This window comes from Indicator indicator, chromosome Z, assembly GCF_027791375.1.
Source record: "Indicator indicator isolate 239-I01 chromosome Z, UM_Iind_1.1, whole genome shotgun sequence".
Taxonomy (NCBI): domain Eukaryota; kingdom Metazoa; phylum Chordata; class Aves; order Piciformes; family Indicatoridae; genus Indicator; species Indicator indicator.
The window spans coordinates 23,635,191-23,652,627 of NC_072053.1; the positions used below are offsets into that span (position 1 = coordinate 23,635,191).

Sequence of the window (17,437 nt, forward strand, 5' to 3'; positions counted from 1 at the left end):
TTTTTAAGTGGCGAATAGTGGCACTGTCCTCGGGGTTATGCAGGAGAGCATCAAATTGCACTGCCCTCAATTTCCCTCTCAACCAACCCCTAAGGAGACTGTTTTCTCGCCGAGGCTTCGTGAGAGGCTGTGAGAGACCCCGAGTGATCTCCGTTCCCACCATGCAGTGCCCCCTCCCCTCAACTCAGCCGCTCGACCCCACCGAGGCAGACGCCGACTAACGGCGCCTCGAACAACACAACCCAAGTGCGAACATGCGGTCGAGTCCACCAGCGGGCGGCGGTGGGGGCGCTGCTGGTGAGGAGGGAAAAGCCGCCCCCACAGGGTCTGCAGTGGTACGCGCCGCGGCGGAGCTGCGTTCCCGCCTTCGGGTGTGCGGACGCTGGCTCTTCTCAGCTGGCTGTGGGGAGCGGGGTAGGGTGAGGGGCTTGTGTTGGCGCTTCCATGGGGAGCGCGATTGTCCCGCGCTGTTTAGCGGTTATGCCCACGAACTGAGAAGGAAAAGGCAGTGCTCTAGGTGTCTGGTGCGTCAGGGACTGTGAGGAGAAAGTCTTACTCCTACCCGGGGCACTTCGTGTTGACAACTCGCAGAGGTGGGAGCAGGAAAGGGACTCTCTGCACTTCGCCGGTGGGATTTGCAGTGGTGCTCCTAGTGCCTCTGTACTACTGTCTGTGAAATCGTTTGAAGGGATGGAATTCACCCCACTTGTGGGTGCCACTTGCGTGGTGATAATTTTGATCTGCAAAGCAGGTTTTAAATGTGCTTAGGGTCTTCAAAGAAAGAGGAATTAAAGCAAGGTTGCAGTCAATGCAAACATCAGGTGCCTATGCAAGGTGGAGTTCAGAAAAACGTCGAGACTATTTGAAGTGCCTATTAGTGAATACTTACTATATTCAGTTGAGACAGACTGATAAAAATTAATATCCTTTCTATTTTGGTTATAAATATTCATTTTACTATTGTATGAAGCAAGAATTAAAGTCCAAAATCAGACCATTAGCTACAATACTTTGAAAAGGATCCTAAGAGAGCACAGATGGCAGGAGGTTAAAGAGACATTAAACAAAGGTGGCTGGTTTATGATAGTCAAAAAAGCATTTTAATTCTGCCATTTTCTCCCTAGTGAGACAAATACCATAGTTCTAAACAGGAGCGGGAGGCTTAACAGAAATGCCTCTGAAAGTCATAACATACATTCTAATAATGCAAAAAAAAAAAAAATTAATTCGTTTTCCTGATGGAAAATTGCAACATAAATACTACCAGATACTATGTTTAATTTAATGTTTCAGTTCAGCAGGAGTTTTATTCCCAGTGGCAGTGTTGCCTAACACTGCCAAGTGCTGAGCACATCCTGTCTTCTGAGAAAAATAAATGATGCCATGGAATAAGGAAACACACAAAGAGCACACAACATGGCAGCTCCTTGAAGTCCCATGCTCAGTCAAAATTTAGAGGGTAATATGTAGGCTTAAAACCATGATAAACAGTGTTTGACAAACACAAGATGCTGCCCATGATAAGGACTGAAAAAATCTGGACTTGGCATTCATACTCTAAATTTAGAATACTTAAACATGTAGTTAGGTTACACATTCAACAGTCTTGAATAAATATTTTCAAATGCCTTTTGAAAAATCACTGCATTGTAATAACAGAAATCATTAAGATTGCTAACAGTAAAACCCCTCTAATTTGATTTAGAAGCATCAGTTCTTTAATGGTACATGTATTCTTAAAAGTTGGTGATTTAACAAAACAAAAAAAAAGTTCATTAACTTTAGCTAATTAGTTTTAGTCTCTCTCTCTCTGTGGAAACAGTGGATACAAGAAACAAAATAACACAGAACCAATGTCTTTATCTTACTGTTTTTGTAAAGAAGTTACATACTTGTAGAGATTTATAAATATTGAATTACTGAGAAAATAATTAAGTTATGTAATTTTGATTAGTTGTAGTTGTTCGTTTATGCATCTATTTCCACCTAACTTTACTGTAGGTATTTTTTGTCTGGAAACCTGTTCAGTTTCTCTGTAGTGCATACATTCTATCTTCTGGTTCACCTCTCTCATTGTTTTGGGTTTGTTTTTGTTTGTTTGTTTTGTTTTGTTATTGTTTATAAAAAGACCGTTCATATATTTCCACACAGAAGCAATGATTTCATCTGGAATGCATGGTTTATCTATTACTGGGATTTTTGTTTCATGAAGCCTGTTGTTCATCAACAGTTTCAGTATTTTTAGAAGCATTCATACCATGTCTTCCAGGTGTATGTTGTAAATGTATGTTGAAGATTCTGTCAGGAGGATTTCTGCTAAAAATAGGAATTGTGTTAATAATCTGGAATTACATGGGTGCTTTTTACTCATACGGTAAATTTTATCTCCTGTAGTTTCTCATCACTAATATTAATGCAAATTTCCTGTAAGAAAGTGTGCAAATAACTTGAAGCCTGAGTAGTTAAATACCAAAGCATCTATGTAGAGGTTTATGTAAAAGGTCTAGATCTTGCATTAATGTGTGCCTTGTAAAATCTTGTCTATTTAAGTAATATTTTTAAAGTTAACGAAACTTAACAAAATTTCATTTGTTGCCTCTAAAATAGTAGTGAATAAATAATATCTTTAGATAAAATTGCATCATTGTATCTGTGGAAGTGGATTCTGGTTTATTTTTTAATTGCAGGGGGAAAAAATCCAAAATCAGCTGTAGCATCTAAAGTTTGAGATATTTTGGGTTTTCTGACATTAATTGTTTCTTAGAAATGCAAGATCTTAGGCTGGTTGAAGTTCAGTTTTACCCAAGATATGGTTCTAACTAAAAAAAAACCCCAACACATTCTTTTGCTTACATTTGTGCATATGAAATCTTTTGACATAGTTTAAGCGAGAAATATATTAATTCATAGATTTATTTTTATACATACAGTGATCACTGGATTATACAATTCTGACATAAATGAATCACAACCATGAAGAAACTATGAGGAAAATCAGTGCAGTGAACCTTGACAAACTTTTAGATAACTTCTCAGAGATAGAAAAGGTAAGCGACGAAGGTAACAAATGTTGCATCTATAAATATTTTGTGACATTAATTTAAAAAAAAATATTAATATGGGTTGTAAGCCAAATTTTTGGAAAATCTTGGCTGTACCTCAGAGTGACACAAGTGATTTCTGTGGAATCTGAGAAGCCTTTGTTTCTGTGCTAGAATTGTAATGGTGAAGAGGCCAATTTTGGCTTCCCGGGTAAAGCATGGAAGTGTCTCTGTATCAGAAGCTGCTATTGAAGGCAGCAGTACTACACAGGTTTGATGGACTATCCTTTCAGAAACTGTTCCTTTTTTTAGAAAAAAAATATCATTGCCATAACAGGCATATATGTTCATATATTCCACATGCATTAAGCTCTCTTTATTTTATGTATGTTAGTTCTTAAAAGACTCATCCACTGAGGAAAATAAATACTGTATGTCTTGTTATATCCATATTAGCCAACTCTGGTGCTTTCCTGATCAGTAAATCCATACTAAGGATATTCTAAAAGGGGCACATGAAAAAAATTAATCATTTCTCATGGGAAAAAAAACACATTATACAGATTTGTTTTTACACCCCTTCCTCATGTTGGTGCTCAGCGAGGGTGTCAACAGCCTCATATGCAAAGCAACAGAAAGAACCTTCCTAAGGATTGATCCAGTTTATGGACTACAGAACCAGTTTATAAGCAGTGATGTCAGCATTCTTAGTTCTTCAGGTGAAACAACGGCACAGGCTCTTGAGTCTAGCGTCGTTCTCTGTAATGACAAACAATACAGATTTGTGGCTTCAGTGTTCTGAAATTTTTAAATTTCATACTAATTTACAATTCAAGACTTAAAAGCTACATTTAGTATTTTTCAAATTTTCTAGAAAATATCAGAAATTAATGAAAGAAATAACCTACTGGTTCTTGAGCTGGAAAAATGTAACAGGTTGTTAACAATAAGCCAGTCAAAGGAGGAATCAGTAAAAGAAGGTAAGGTTTTTTTTAAAAAAATACATAATTTTTCCTATATTCAGGAAGTTCTGAGAAGTATTTCCACTGTTTACATGAAAAATTCAAAAATAAAACAGCAAGAATCTAAGTACTGCATGAAAAACAACAATATTTAATCTCACGTTGTATAGTGAAATCCATCTCATCTGCATAAACCAAATAACTTGAATAACTTGAATAACTGGGGCTGCTTACTCTGGAGAAGAGAAGACTGAGAGGGGATCTCATAAATGTCTATAAATATCTGAGGAATGGGTGTCAAGTGGAGGGGGCCAGGCTATTTTCAGTGGTTCACAGTGATAAGAAACAATGGGTTCAAACTTGAACATAGAAGATTTCACCTCAACATGAGGAGAAACTTCTTTATGGTGAGGGTGACAGAGCCCTGGAACAGGCTGCCCAGGGGGGTTGTGGAGTTTCCTTCTCTGGAGACTTTCAAAACCCACCTGGATGCATTCCTGTGCAGACTACCCTAAGTGATCCTGCACTGGCAGGGGGGTTGGACCTGATGAGGTCTGGAGGTCCCTTCCAACCTCTGATATACTGTGATACTGTGAATCCACAAATACAGCTTGAGAACTGCATTGAACTAACTAGATTTCATTTTTTAATGTCCACCTACTTCAAGAGATTTTTGAATGCATGCACTACTTATGAAACAAAAACTTTCTTTTTTTCCCCTTTTTTTCCACTTCATCTCTTGTATTTTTAAATCTTCTTTCCCTAGGGAACAATGTGCTAGTAAGGGAAAGAAGGAGAGGATCAATGAGTTTCATACATCTGACGGTGGTCTTGTACCCACAAGTTTGTCTTCTTGAGCTGCTAGTGAACTGCCACAGTTTGCAAAACCAGTATTTTTAAACAAACTTCAAGTTTTAATTGAAGTGCTGTAATTTCTATTACTAAATAAGCAGGTCAAATGTCTGTGTAGAGAAATAGAGTCAACATTTGGGAAAAGTAAGATCAGCACTGACACAATCATGCCTGAGCTGTTCCATTGGTATCAATATGACCAAGCCTACAATTTACCTGGTCACTAGAAATGTTTTGCCCAATGAAAAATGAGGTAGATGCATTCTTGAATGCATATTTTGTTGCCTCTGAAATAATGTCAAATCCTTCCTGTAACTGGAGATGGCATGTCAGACTGGTGGGGCTGATGCTCCAAGATAATGTAAAGAATGATACTTGGTAGTTGTTTGTGTGATTTGGTTTCCTTAGGCGCAATCTGACAGCCTAGTTTAGGGTTTGGAATATATTTTCCTGTACCATGCCTACTGACATACTGGAGTTTTAGTATTTCTCTGAATATTGCTCACTTTAATTCTGTATGGACCTTGGGTATTGGTGGAATCTCAAGTTCTTAGTCTGCCTAAGAATTTGTTTAACTTCTAGAAGACTGAAGGGCTGTCCAAAGCAACTTTAATTTTTATCTGTGTGAGATTCAGTCTCTGAAGAGATCAGACTAAACAATGTGATGCTAATTTTCTGTTTGTAATGTCACCATCAAGAGTTTATCTCAGTTACATTGCCAACTTGGCTAAAAAGTGTAAGGAATGGCATCTAATCCTTCAAGGCCAAATTCAGTTGAGCTGAAACCACTGTTTCATTTTTTTTTTTTTAATTCTAGAAGTATATCAGGTAGGTATCTGAAAAGATAAATAATATTCATTACTTAGCGTAGATCTGTGGTTGCTTGTTTTCTGTAGTTTGCAGAGTTGTTGAACTGTGCATCTTTTTTAAAACTATAGTTTCTGACAAATCATCTTGCAAAAAGACAGGAATAAACTTAGTTTCACACTGGAGTGAGACTGTCATTTAGTTGCACTGAGAGATCTTTGTTGGAACCTACATAATTTAGCATAGAATCATAGAATGATTCAGTTTGGAAGGGACCTCCAAAGTCATCTAGTCCTACCTCCCTGCACTAGATCAGGTTGCTCAGAGCCTTGTCGAGCCTTACTTTGAGTATTTCCAGGTGGGACCTCAACTACCTCCCTGAACAAACTGTTCCAGTACCTTCATGGTGCAGAACTTTTTCTTAACATTCAATCTAAATCTACTCTTCTCTAGTCTGAAGCCATTGCCCCTCGTCCTATTACTACAGGCCTTTGTAAACACTCCCTCTCCAGCCTTCCTGTAGGTCCCCTTCAGGTATTGGAAGGCTGCTATTAGGTCTCTCCAGAGCCTTCTCTTCTCCAGGCTGAGTGACCCTGGTTCTCTCAGCCTGATTTCATTAGAGAGGTATTCTAGCCCCCGGTCCTCCATGTCCTTCATGTGTCGAGGGCTCCAGACCTGGATGCAGTACTCAGGTGAGGTTTCACCAGAGCAAAGTGGCAGAATCACCTCTCTCAATCTGGTGGCCACGCAGATTGACTGGCCTTCTGGGCTGCAAGTGCACATCATTTGTTTATGTCCAGTTTCTCATCCACCAGAGGTCTTATGGTACGAATAGTTTCTTGGCTTTGTCCAACTTCTCCTTTCCCTTTAAAATCACTATCATGTATAATCCCCCTGCTCTCTGGTTTTGCCTAATGATTCCAAATTTCGTAAAAAGCAGTGGCTCACTTCAATGAGATAAAAGTGATACGATACAAACCCCAAATGTGGATGTCAGAAATCCAAGTCAAAATACCAGAGCAATCAGAATGAAATATGAAACAAAGTTTTAGCAGGAGGGACAGTCAGGAGAAAACATTCCCAATAATATTGAAGTCGTAGCATTTAGTATGGATATAGACAGGAGGCAGAATTGTTGGAAGACAAGGATTTTGGTCAAAGAGTAAAAGAGACTGCCAAGCTGTTTGCATCAGTAATCAGAGGAAAAAAAAAAAAAGGCAGGAACTCTTCATAAGGAAGTAAAAGGTAAAAGAGAGCTGTCACAGGGATATAATGTATTTAGAAGGTAAGACAATTATCATGGCTGTTCTATTAAGTTAACCTGCTTACAATAAGACAAGCACTTCAAATATCATGGCATGAAGTGCTTATAAGTCAACATTTTTTAACTGTACTCATTAAGAAAGCAGAGTTTCACAAAATATCTTGAGCAGCAAATTGCCCTAATCTACTGCTGATGTTGTCAGAGAAACCTTTAGGTCAACAATTACTTGTTACTGGAGATCAGCAGTGACTGTAACAATAAAAGTATTTCAAGAGGACTTTATGAGCGGTGTAGTATTTATAAATAATAGTAAGTATATAATGATTCTAAAACATTTTTTTCTTTTTAAAGTGGATAGAAAAAGTATTTGAACTTTTATCAAATTCACCTGCAGACTTACCCTCCAGAAAGGGTAGTAGCATAGTGTATATTCAAAATCAGAGCAACAGAAATCAGTTCAGTTCTTTGCAAAACCTTATTTGAAAGTCAATGCACTGTGGACTTAAAAAAACCCAAACTCTTTAATATTGATGGTATTGTGGTGGGATCCTGTGCAGAACTGGAGAAGATGCAAGGGACCAAATGCAGCAGTTATACTTCTATTCTTACGCTGGCAACAGTTATCCTAGCAGGCTCCAGTTCTAAGAACAGCTTTTATACAGTGATATCAACAACTGTGTTTCCCAGCTCAGCCACATTTCCTGAAAGTATGTAATTTAAAGAGTTGGTCCAAAGGCAACTAAAATTGCTGTGTTCAGACTACTGCATCAATTTCTTGAAGAACAGTGTCAACACACAATCTTAACATATAGACATTCTCAGGTTGTAGAGCATCTCAAGTTCAGCCTATTACAAATTTAACCCAAAAGCAAATGAATTTACAGAATAAAGAAACAACTCAGCCTTAGAATGTAAGACTTGTAAGTAGACCACAAAGGAATTCACACATCTAAGACAAAAACAGGAGAGACCACATGCCAGTGAATGCTTCACATATGATTCCAAGTAAACATGGTGCTCACATCAGAAGAGCAGAAACAAAGTACTATGGAAGGAAGTACTCCTTCCCTGAAGGGTTTGTGGCTCCTAGTGGTGATGTCCTGGAGATTATCCTGACTGAAGAACTCTTTGTTAGTATGAGAAACAGAAACAGGAATTGAGGAATTTCATGCCTCAAGAAATCTCCAACTAGTGTAAGTGAGAACCTGAGGGCTCTTTGAGGTCCTTGATTGCCAAAATTATCTCTCTAGAGCTGTGTAAGATGGAAGATAACTGAGAATTCTGAAGGAGATTCAAAAGAAGAAAGGAAACTTCTAAAACTCAAGTGAGAGAAGACAGTGAAGTGTTTGAACCAAAAATATGGAGGGAAAAAAAAATGAACAACTGTGCAAGCCACATGCAAGCCACGTACATGCTCTGAAAGGTCACAAATGAGCTTTATTTTCAATTGAACACCACAGTTTTTGTCAGTGTAAATAACTGCAGATCCACTTAACACAGAGATGTTTTCTGCTCTTAAACCATTACTGTGGTGACTAAATGAACTCTTATTCTGCAGGCAGTAATTCTGAACAAAAATCTACCATAGCTTTTGAAAAGAAAGTAACCACATTGCTGTCTATGTAACACTTAAGGTACCTCCATTTAGCATCTGCAGGATTGCATATTCATTGACTTAGTGTTTCAAAGGTGTTAAAGGGAACAGTATGCAATATAATTTCCTTATTTAAATAAATAAATAAATAAACAAATAAATAAAGCAAATAGCTTCAATTATAAATTCCAGTGAAAGAAACAGCAATAAAGCATACATATTAAGCACGGAAAAAGATCACTTAGGCAGTTGAATCTTTCTACATGCAGGGAGTAGTCTTTACAAGAAACAAACACAGAATCCATAACAGATGCTATGCCAGTGATCTAGAAAGATGCAACTGTTTAGCAAAATTTTCCCTTTTCTTCCTTATTTTAGGCAAGAAAAAATGGTGTGTTCCTTGTAATTTTTTCCAGTTAGGACCCTAGTTACACAGGGAATTTGCCAAGGTACATCTGACAGATAACCAGATGTTCTTGAGCCTAGACGAAAGAGTGGCTTGCTCTTAAATAGCTGTGATCATTGGATGACTATCTGCGGTCGTATTGTTTACCTAGTGCATAAATGTCTTTCCAATTTGTGCATAAATTTATTTCTATATATTTTCAAATTAAATAAAACTTGGACCAGCTGGTCCAGGCAGGCATGCTAACCTGGTGTTTCAGACATTTAATAGGATTTTTCCGCACGTGCCTTTTGATCCAGCTCAGCAAATGAGGGGTATTTCTGTGGTGGTTGTGCTCCCTCTACTGTTCTTTTGGAAGCATGGAGCTGGCGAATATAGCTGTCTTAATATACTCAGCTGCATGAGAACAGGACTTGATGGAAGAATAAAGGTCGACAAGATCGAGTGGGAAACGGAATTTTTGAGCTGGGATGTTAATTCATCTTCCTGGCTGCACTGTTTGTAATATGGTCTTTAATTATGTGATCTACAATTTTCAACAGATCTTTGATCTTACAAGTAACTCTTACTTAGCATTTGTTGTGGAAACTAAAAGCCACTTAAGAAATGCAGTGGTAGTCTGGCAATTGAAAGAAAAGTTTTAAGAGTAAGCAACCTCAGTTTTAGTGTCCTCAGTCTGCCCAGTTTTTAAATGTTTTGTAACTTTACTGATAAGGTTACAAGGAAAATAAGGGATTAAAATAGTATCTAAAGGAAACCAAATTTTATACCACAGACAGTCCATATGCTGCTCAAATATTTAAAATACCGTTTTAAAAATAAAATATTTAATACAAATACATAAAATAATAACAACTTAGATGTATATGCACACACAAACATAATTATTTTGTTTAAACAGAACTAATGGGGGTATGGTAGCATATTCTCAATCACTCCAAGTTTGCATTGAGCCACAAGATGAATGATAATATTCACTAAAAGGAGGGCAAGAAACAGCAATGAGTGGATAGTGTTTCTTAAAAGGAATTTTGGCAAGAATACTACCAGGAAAGTAAGACTCAGTTTCATTAATTATATCAAATTGCTGGAATGCTGATAAGGAAATTTTCTATTGTTACCCAGCAAAAAAATAACATCCCTACTTTCTGGCTAGAAATAAACATGTAATAGTTGAATGACTGTTTTTAATCTAGCATTAAACTAGATTCTAGTTGAGCAGTAATGTAATGATATTCTGAGTAATTTCTATAGGCAGTAAAAAGACTCAGACTACTTTTATTAAGATTATTGTCAAATATTTGGGAAGCTTATAAACAAAATAGAAAATTTAATTTGAGAATAAATTTCAAAAACACTTAGATTTTTCTTTTCTTTTAGAATGTATTACTCTACAGAATGTGATAAAGGGTCTAACACAAACTATTGAGAACCAGTGTAACGTGAAAGGTAAAAGCAAAAATGTTCTTGTATATACTGTACTGTAATTCAGAATGAGCAGGCATTTGAAATTTTTGTTGCTGTTTATATTTACTGATTATTTCTGAGAGAGAAACTCAATGACAGCTATACAGAACAGAATAAAAAAGGTATCTAAAATCAGTCATGCAGATTTTGGTGGTCTATGTGCTTAACTAATGTCTGTTGCTTTAATCCCATATAGAATCCATGTGTAAAAGAAGGTGTACCTCAGAGGGTTTTTAAATCAGTAGCTGAGCTTTAAATTTATTTCCTCATAGCACAGGCAATTTTACAAAAAAATGAGAATGTATCATTCAGCTGTTGGACTGTAGTCTGTTGAAGTGTTTATGCATAGCTTTTATCACTTTTTTGAACCAAAGAGCCTTAACCCTTAGTGTAATATTATTAAAACTTAGCTACTATCCATAAATACTTGACATCTGCTCATTCCTATTTTAAAATAAAATGTATAAATATTTGATATGTCTTTATTCCTTAGTTTAGCTGTACACCATGCACTTAATTTTATACCCATTGTGTATTCAAGGCATATTAGAACAAATATTAATCTATCTCTAAAAATTAGAAGTATATAACCAACCACTTTTGATACTCAAAGTGACTTCTAATAATTAAAAAAAAAGAGGCATTATCTGCATTTTCTAAGTTGTGGGTCTGAGATACTACTTTCTAGTTCTTAGGAGACAAGTACTTAAAAAGTTACATCTTCCAATTTGAAACTGCTGTAGCCACGATAATAATGTTTCATTTTTTCAGTCAAAGAACATTTTCTAGATTGTCCTGAATGCCTCAGTTATCAGAAGGCTAAAGACAGTTCAAAGTAGCAATACCAGACAACTATTGTTATTAAACTATTATTTGTCTTTTCAAAATAATGGAGACTGAGTTCTGTAAATTATGATTATCATGTCTTAAAAAAAAAAGTCTCAAAGTTCATACAGTTCAACAAGTTAATTTCCTTATTCTGCTTTCATTCTAACAATAGTCAGACTGTACTTTCAAGTGTGTCATATAGTTTTGTATTTACATAGAGGAAAACTGTAGGCTGAAGGATACCATTCACATCTTGGAAGAGAAACTAAATGCTTGTGAACAGGTATGTTACAAACGATCATTCTTTAGATAGAGGAGTAATATTTTATCTCTCTTTTAGTACATATATCTTTACACTGGTGAGTTTGATGCTGATAATGTTGTTGCACTTTTCCTAATGCTTATCATCTGTGAAAGGAGAAGAGTTGCTCTCACGGAAATATCACTATCAGAATGTGTTAGAGGATCTAGGGTGTCAAAACTAGTAAGTGCTGAGCAGGCTGGCAGGTACGTGCTTATAACATACTAGGCCTCTACTTTTCATCTGTATCCCTGTCCTGGTTTAAGACAGCCCACACTAACAAGCAAGGCCCCCACACTAACAAGCAAGGCCCCCACACAGAGATGGGAGCAAAAATGAGAGAAATACCCAAAAAGCCCCGAGAGTTTGATGAAAATAATACAATGTACATTACTGTGTGAATGAGCCAAACAAGCCAAGCCAGCAAAAGACAATCGGCAAACAAGCCAGCAAGCAGAAGAGGGCAGCACCCAAGCCAGCATCCAGTAAAGTGGAAGAGACTGACACCCCAAACCGGGAGCTGGAAGAAAGCCATCAAAAAACTGTCATGTTATAGCCCAACTAGAAGCTCCATGAGTTTGCTTCCGCCAGCACTTTCATTTTAAAGCTGGCATGACATCCACATGTTATTGAATACTCATCAGCAGATTCAACAGTTCCCACGACATTCTCCACCCCTGATTCTATACCATCTACGCCATGTCCAGGTCCAGCAGCAATTAACATCATACAACATACATCATACATCACTCATTGTCCATTGTCACTTAAAATGAGATTGCCTTGCAGTACACAATGGACTTCTTACTACGTATACTGGAGCTCCTCCTTGTTCCAGTACAGTCTAGATCAGTCCATGATCAGTCCAGACAATGGGGCTGTGTTTCCATTGACTCCTTCCACCTTTCCCAGTGAAAGCAACCTGTGGCTTGCATTCCAGGGTTTAGCTTCCAACACATTCAGCTGTTGGGATCCCCCATCACACCAGAAATATAGATGGGTTCTACCCCTTGCAGTTTGATATCATGAGAGTACACTGTGTACCTGTACCTACTAAAGCTTTATGCTCTTGTAGGTCCAATGTGCCCAGGCCATCTGATCCACACAGTCCAGTAGATCTGATTTCTCTCTCCTCCACCTGGTTAGAGGCAGGGCCCCTCTAATTATAACTGGAATCACTTGTATCTTGTGAAGATGCTTTGAAAGACCCTTCAGGAGGATCAGAAGTAGTGATATATCAGTTCTTCTGCTCTTTTTGGGTGGTTTTCTTCTGGGAAGAGTTTCCTTATAATTCACAGACTCACAAACCTAAGACTGAAGTGGGTTTTCCGTCCCACTTCCTCATGTCCTCCCATTTCCTATCTCCCTACTTTTTATCTGTGCCCCTCTTTTTTCAAAAGAAGGTAACACCAGCAGGGCTAGTCACAAGCTGTGTTTGTTCTCTGTGTTAATATTTTTCCAGCAGGATTAGGAATCTCAATGCTGTTTTTGTTCGCCTATGCCAGTACTAACTATTAGTTAAAATTAAATTATTATGCCAATAGAGCTGTTATCTTGACAGTTTCAGAAGGTATTACTTTATTCTCAAAGACATGCTAAAACCTTGATTCTATACATTTCATACATGCATGGGCATGGTGGAACTTCCTAGTACTGTTTTGAAGGTACTGGACTGTATCTAGGTGTCCTGTTACCACCAATTAGTAGCTGTCTTTGAGAATACCTTCAAGCATTGCTCTGATGAGTCACTACTTACCTTGTCAGATAGCTTAGACAGAAGCTTTGGAGTAATACTGGCAGCTACACCAATGAATTCCTTGATAATTCTGGAGCAATTGTGAGAACAAACTTAGAATAAGTGTGCTCTAACTCTTCACTTGAGTATCAGTGCCATCAGCATCACTACTGCCGATACTACTGATGTTTCTACTGCTCTCAATATGTCATTATGGAATCCTTCGTATAAGAATTAAGAACACTATTACAATAAATACTATTTTGATTATACAATCCTGCAATCAAAAATCCACAAAAATAAAATTGTAGTCACTTAACTAACTGCAGCATTGTAATCAGATCCTGAACTAGGAAAAGGGCTATTATCTTCCCTCTTGCCTGCTCTCCTGAAGTACAATTTCTGATTTTATATTAACTGATATCTGTAATACAATTAAACCTGCTGCATTTTTCATCTGTGGACTTCAGTCAGATTGTATAAGAATTAAAATAAGTGTTTTCAATTTACTAGATTGGGGATAAAGCAAGTACTGAATTACAGTCTTGTAGATTTTTACATAAAGTTGTGCTTTGCAGAAGGCACAGAAACCTCCAGATTTTTATGAAGCTTTTTATATTCACAGGAATATAAAGATCAGATTGAGGAGCTTGTGACAGAAATTAAAAACAAAGAGGAAGACCACAAATCAGAGATAGCACAGCTGAATTGTGATATAAGAAAAAAACGTAAGTTCTCTAATGACTGAAAGCTATAGCATTGGCTGAACCACGTTGTCAGCTGTAGGAGCTGTACTAAATCCACTTTGTGGTGGAATCATAGGAAAGCTGGAAGTAAACAGTGTTTAACTGAGTTTTATCTTTGCTCAAGAGAGTAGGCAGTGGCAATGAGGCAGCAATATAGCAACTCAGGATGATCAAAAATTCTCTAAAAGGTAGAATAGGTACTGGGAACTAGGACCTGAAATTTTTTAAAAAATGAAATTTCTGGTAAAGTTGCTTTGAACTATAAACTAAGGTGCTGTTAGAGTGTTCCAACTACGCTCAGGAGAGTAGAACGTTATTTTCACATATAAATAACACTACAACAAGAAAAAACTTGCTAATTTTTTTTCATTACTGGCATAGCTTTGAAAAGTAGAATTCTTTGGTCATCCATGTAGCTGAAAAAAGCCAGGCAAAACTCTCTGTACAACACGATGATTGTTTCTTTAAAAAGGCTGCATCTTACTAGGATAGGACAAGGTGTTTTCCACATACTTTTAGATGCTTTTGCTTTAATGGAATTGCTTTGCTGTGAAAAACTGACCTGTTGTTCAATAAAGTTTTAATATTTGGAAAACTTTGTTATTGTCTATCTAAGCATCTTCTCTAATCACTGTATTTGGTGTTGCTATATTACTAGTTGAAGTAAAAGAAATGGAGTATAGAAAACAGAGAGATGAAAAAGAACAGGAAATATCAGAACTAACTAGACAGCTGAAAATTCAAAATGAAGAGAAGCAGAATGAAATCATTAAGCTGCAGATAGAGGTACGCATTACAAAATTGTTAAAGATCAATTTGGCATTGGGTAAATATATAAGAGATTGTATAGGGGGAAATGTTAATTAGTACTTCACATAATATGATGAAAACTAGGAAACTTAAAATATTTCCTTTACAAAGATCAGCAGCATGTTTAGACTTCCATAAAAGTATCTGAGTTCTGCTCAGGAATCAATTTCTACCTACTGTATGGGCAGACTGAAGTTTTCTGTGTTCTTGTTTCAACTATATTGAAAACTTGCCAGAATTTGAGCCACTAAAAAAAAAAAAAAAAAGATTACACAACATTTTGTGCTTGTTTTTATTATTTTTTAATTTCTGAATGTTGGGGAAATGTATGTTTTTATAAACTTCTGAGATCTTAAAGTCTTCTAATCCTGCAGAGATTTGAGTCACATATTTCAGCATGTATTTCATGGGTCAGGTTCTAACCCACTCTCAATTCAGAAACAAATAAGGAGATAGAATCATAGGATTGTTTCTATTGGAAAATATCGTCAAGCTCAACTGTCAGCCTAACACCACTGTGGCCATTAGACCATGTCCCAAAGTGCTATGTCCACACAGTTTTTGAACATCTGCCAGGGTGGTGTCTCCAACAGCTCCCTGGGCAGCCTGTCACAATGCCTGACACTCTTTCAGTGAAGAAATTTATTCTAATATCTAATCTAAACCTCCCCTGGCACAGTCTGAGGCCATTTCCTCTTGTCCAACCCCTATCTCACTGCAATTTCCATTTAGGTAGTTGTAAAGCACCATGAGGCCTCCCCTCAGCCTCCTTTTTGCCAGTCTAAACAACCCCAGTTCTCTCACCAGCTCCTCGTAAGACTTTTTCTCCAGGCCCTTCACCAGTTTCATTGTCCTTCTTTGGATATGCTTCAGCAACTCAATGTCCTTCACGTAGTGAGGGGCCCAAAACTGAACACAGCATTTGAGGTGCAGCCTCACTGGTGCATCACTTCCCTATTCCTGCTGCTCACACTATTCCCGATACAGGCCAGAAAGCTATTGGCCTTCTTGGCCACCCTGCCACACGCTGGCTCATGTTCAGTCAGCTGTCAAGCAGCACCCCCAGGTCCCTTTTTGCTGGGCAATTTTTCAGGCACTCTGTCCCAACTCTGTAGCATTTGCATGGGGCTGTTGTGACCCAAGTGCAGGACCTGGCACGTGGCCTTTTCAAACCTCATACACTTGACTTCAGCCCATTGATAGAGCCTGTCCAGATCCCTTTTCAGAGCCTTCCTACCTTGCAGGAGATCAACATTCCCACCCTCTTTTGTGGTGTCTGCAGTCTTATTGAGGCAGCACACAAATCCCTCTTCCAGACCATTGTGATAATAATATTAAATACTTCAAACTTTTCACATATCAGAAAAAGAAACAAGGTTTGAAAGTGTTTGGGCTGAGTTATCCTTGGAACATGAGGGAAGAGTGATAGCCTCAGAGGGCATTATCTGCATTTCCTTCTCCTGTAGATATCCAGCACTGGAGCCTTAACATGTTTTTATAGCAGTCATCATGTTTGTTTAAATGTACTTGGTTTCCTCATATTTGTACTTACTTGCTTTTTGCAATGTTTTTAAAGAAACATAACTCAAATTGCATTATTTTCTAAATATAGTTCAGTAGCTTCATTATCCTAGGATAAGCTTGCTATTACTACCTTCAGGTACAATTTGCGGGAGGGCAGGGGGATAAAGTTAAAATTATATTATTTAACATACTTTTTTCCCCTACTGATTCTTAATTACTTTTTTTTCATGATCCTTTCAGTTCAATGCTAAATTAGCAAGAGTCCAGAATAAAGCAACAAAATCATTTTCAGATGCTTCTGTCTTGCCACAAACTGTCTATCGAAGGGTATGTTTGAGTAGCCTGTAGTCTGCATCCACTAAATACTGTTATGGCCTGTTTGGAATAGCGCTTTTCTAGGGTCTCTCCTGGTATTTGTTCTGCCACGGAACTTTGGGAGTGGAGGAGTATAAGGGGGTGGACTTTCATGCCTTAATGTCCATCTTACTCTCCCACACATCCCTTCTACTTCTACACAACTAATTGTATGTCTCTTTACTCTGATGTTGATATATATGGGGTTCAACAACAACAGTGATGATTTTTATCACAAGATTGTTAACCTGGGAACTTAAGGTACAACCAACAGAAGTGACAGTGATATAAATTACATGTGTGCATTATTGGTTTTGTAGGCTTCAGACAAGCCTTGTCACCAAACAAAACAAAAAAAAAAAAAAAAAAGATTCTGGGAAAGTCATCTTTGTAATTTTGCAATACAAAACACTGAGAAAAATACACATCTTTGAGTATCTCTCATTAGCGATAGCATATTGTATTGTATGCACATAACTCTATGTGATGTTTAAGAATGAAGCCTTTGCTTGCATTTTGACAGAAGTTGCAGCATCTCCAGGAGGAGAAAAACAAGGAAATTGAAATTCTCCGGAACACCATAAGAGACTTAGAACAACGTCTTAATAAAGGTCAAGACCTGCAATTCAAACGGAAGCGACTCTGAGTAAACAGCATGAAGTATTTCAGTAGTACATACAATCAGAAATAGAAACAGTGTGTTTCAAACTGTGCATAAAAAAAGTAGAAATAAGATATGAAGAAAA

The 17,437-nt window shown here is 37.5% G+C and overlaps 1 protein-coding gene across 1 annotated transcript; it reads left to right on the plus strand.

Annotated features, from left to right (window-relative positions):
- Positions 1 to 2,960: 2,960 nt before the first annotated feature.
- On the plus strand, positions 2,961 to 17,337 carry CCDC152 (coiled-coil domain containing 152). Its single transcript, XM_054397537.1, has 8 exons — positions 2,961 to 3,047; positions 3,916 to 4,021; positions 10,307 to 10,375; positions 11,440 to 11,504; positions 13,883 to 13,985; positions 14,662 to 14,789; positions 16,578 to 16,664; positions 17,215 to 17,337. Exons 1-8 carry the CDS (start codon positions 2,961 to 2,963, stop codon positions 17,335 to 17,337), a joined length of 768 nt encoding a protein of 255 aa, XP_054253512.1.
- The last annotated feature ends 100 nt before the right edge of the window (positions 17,338 to 17,437 follow it).

Coding starts and splice junctions, on each gene's coding strand:
- CCDC152 (XM_054397537.1), top strand. CDS start 2,961: ATGAATCACAACCATGAAGAAACTATGAGGAAAATCAGTGCAGTGAAC. Junction 10,376..11,439: donor GAACCAGTGTAACGTGAAAG/GTAAAAGCAAAA, acceptor GTATTTACATAG/AGGAAAACTGTAGGCTGAAG. Junction 16,665..17,214: donor CACAAACTGTCTATCGAAGG/GTATGTTTGAGT, acceptor GCATTTTGACAG/AAGTTGCAGCATCTCCAGGA.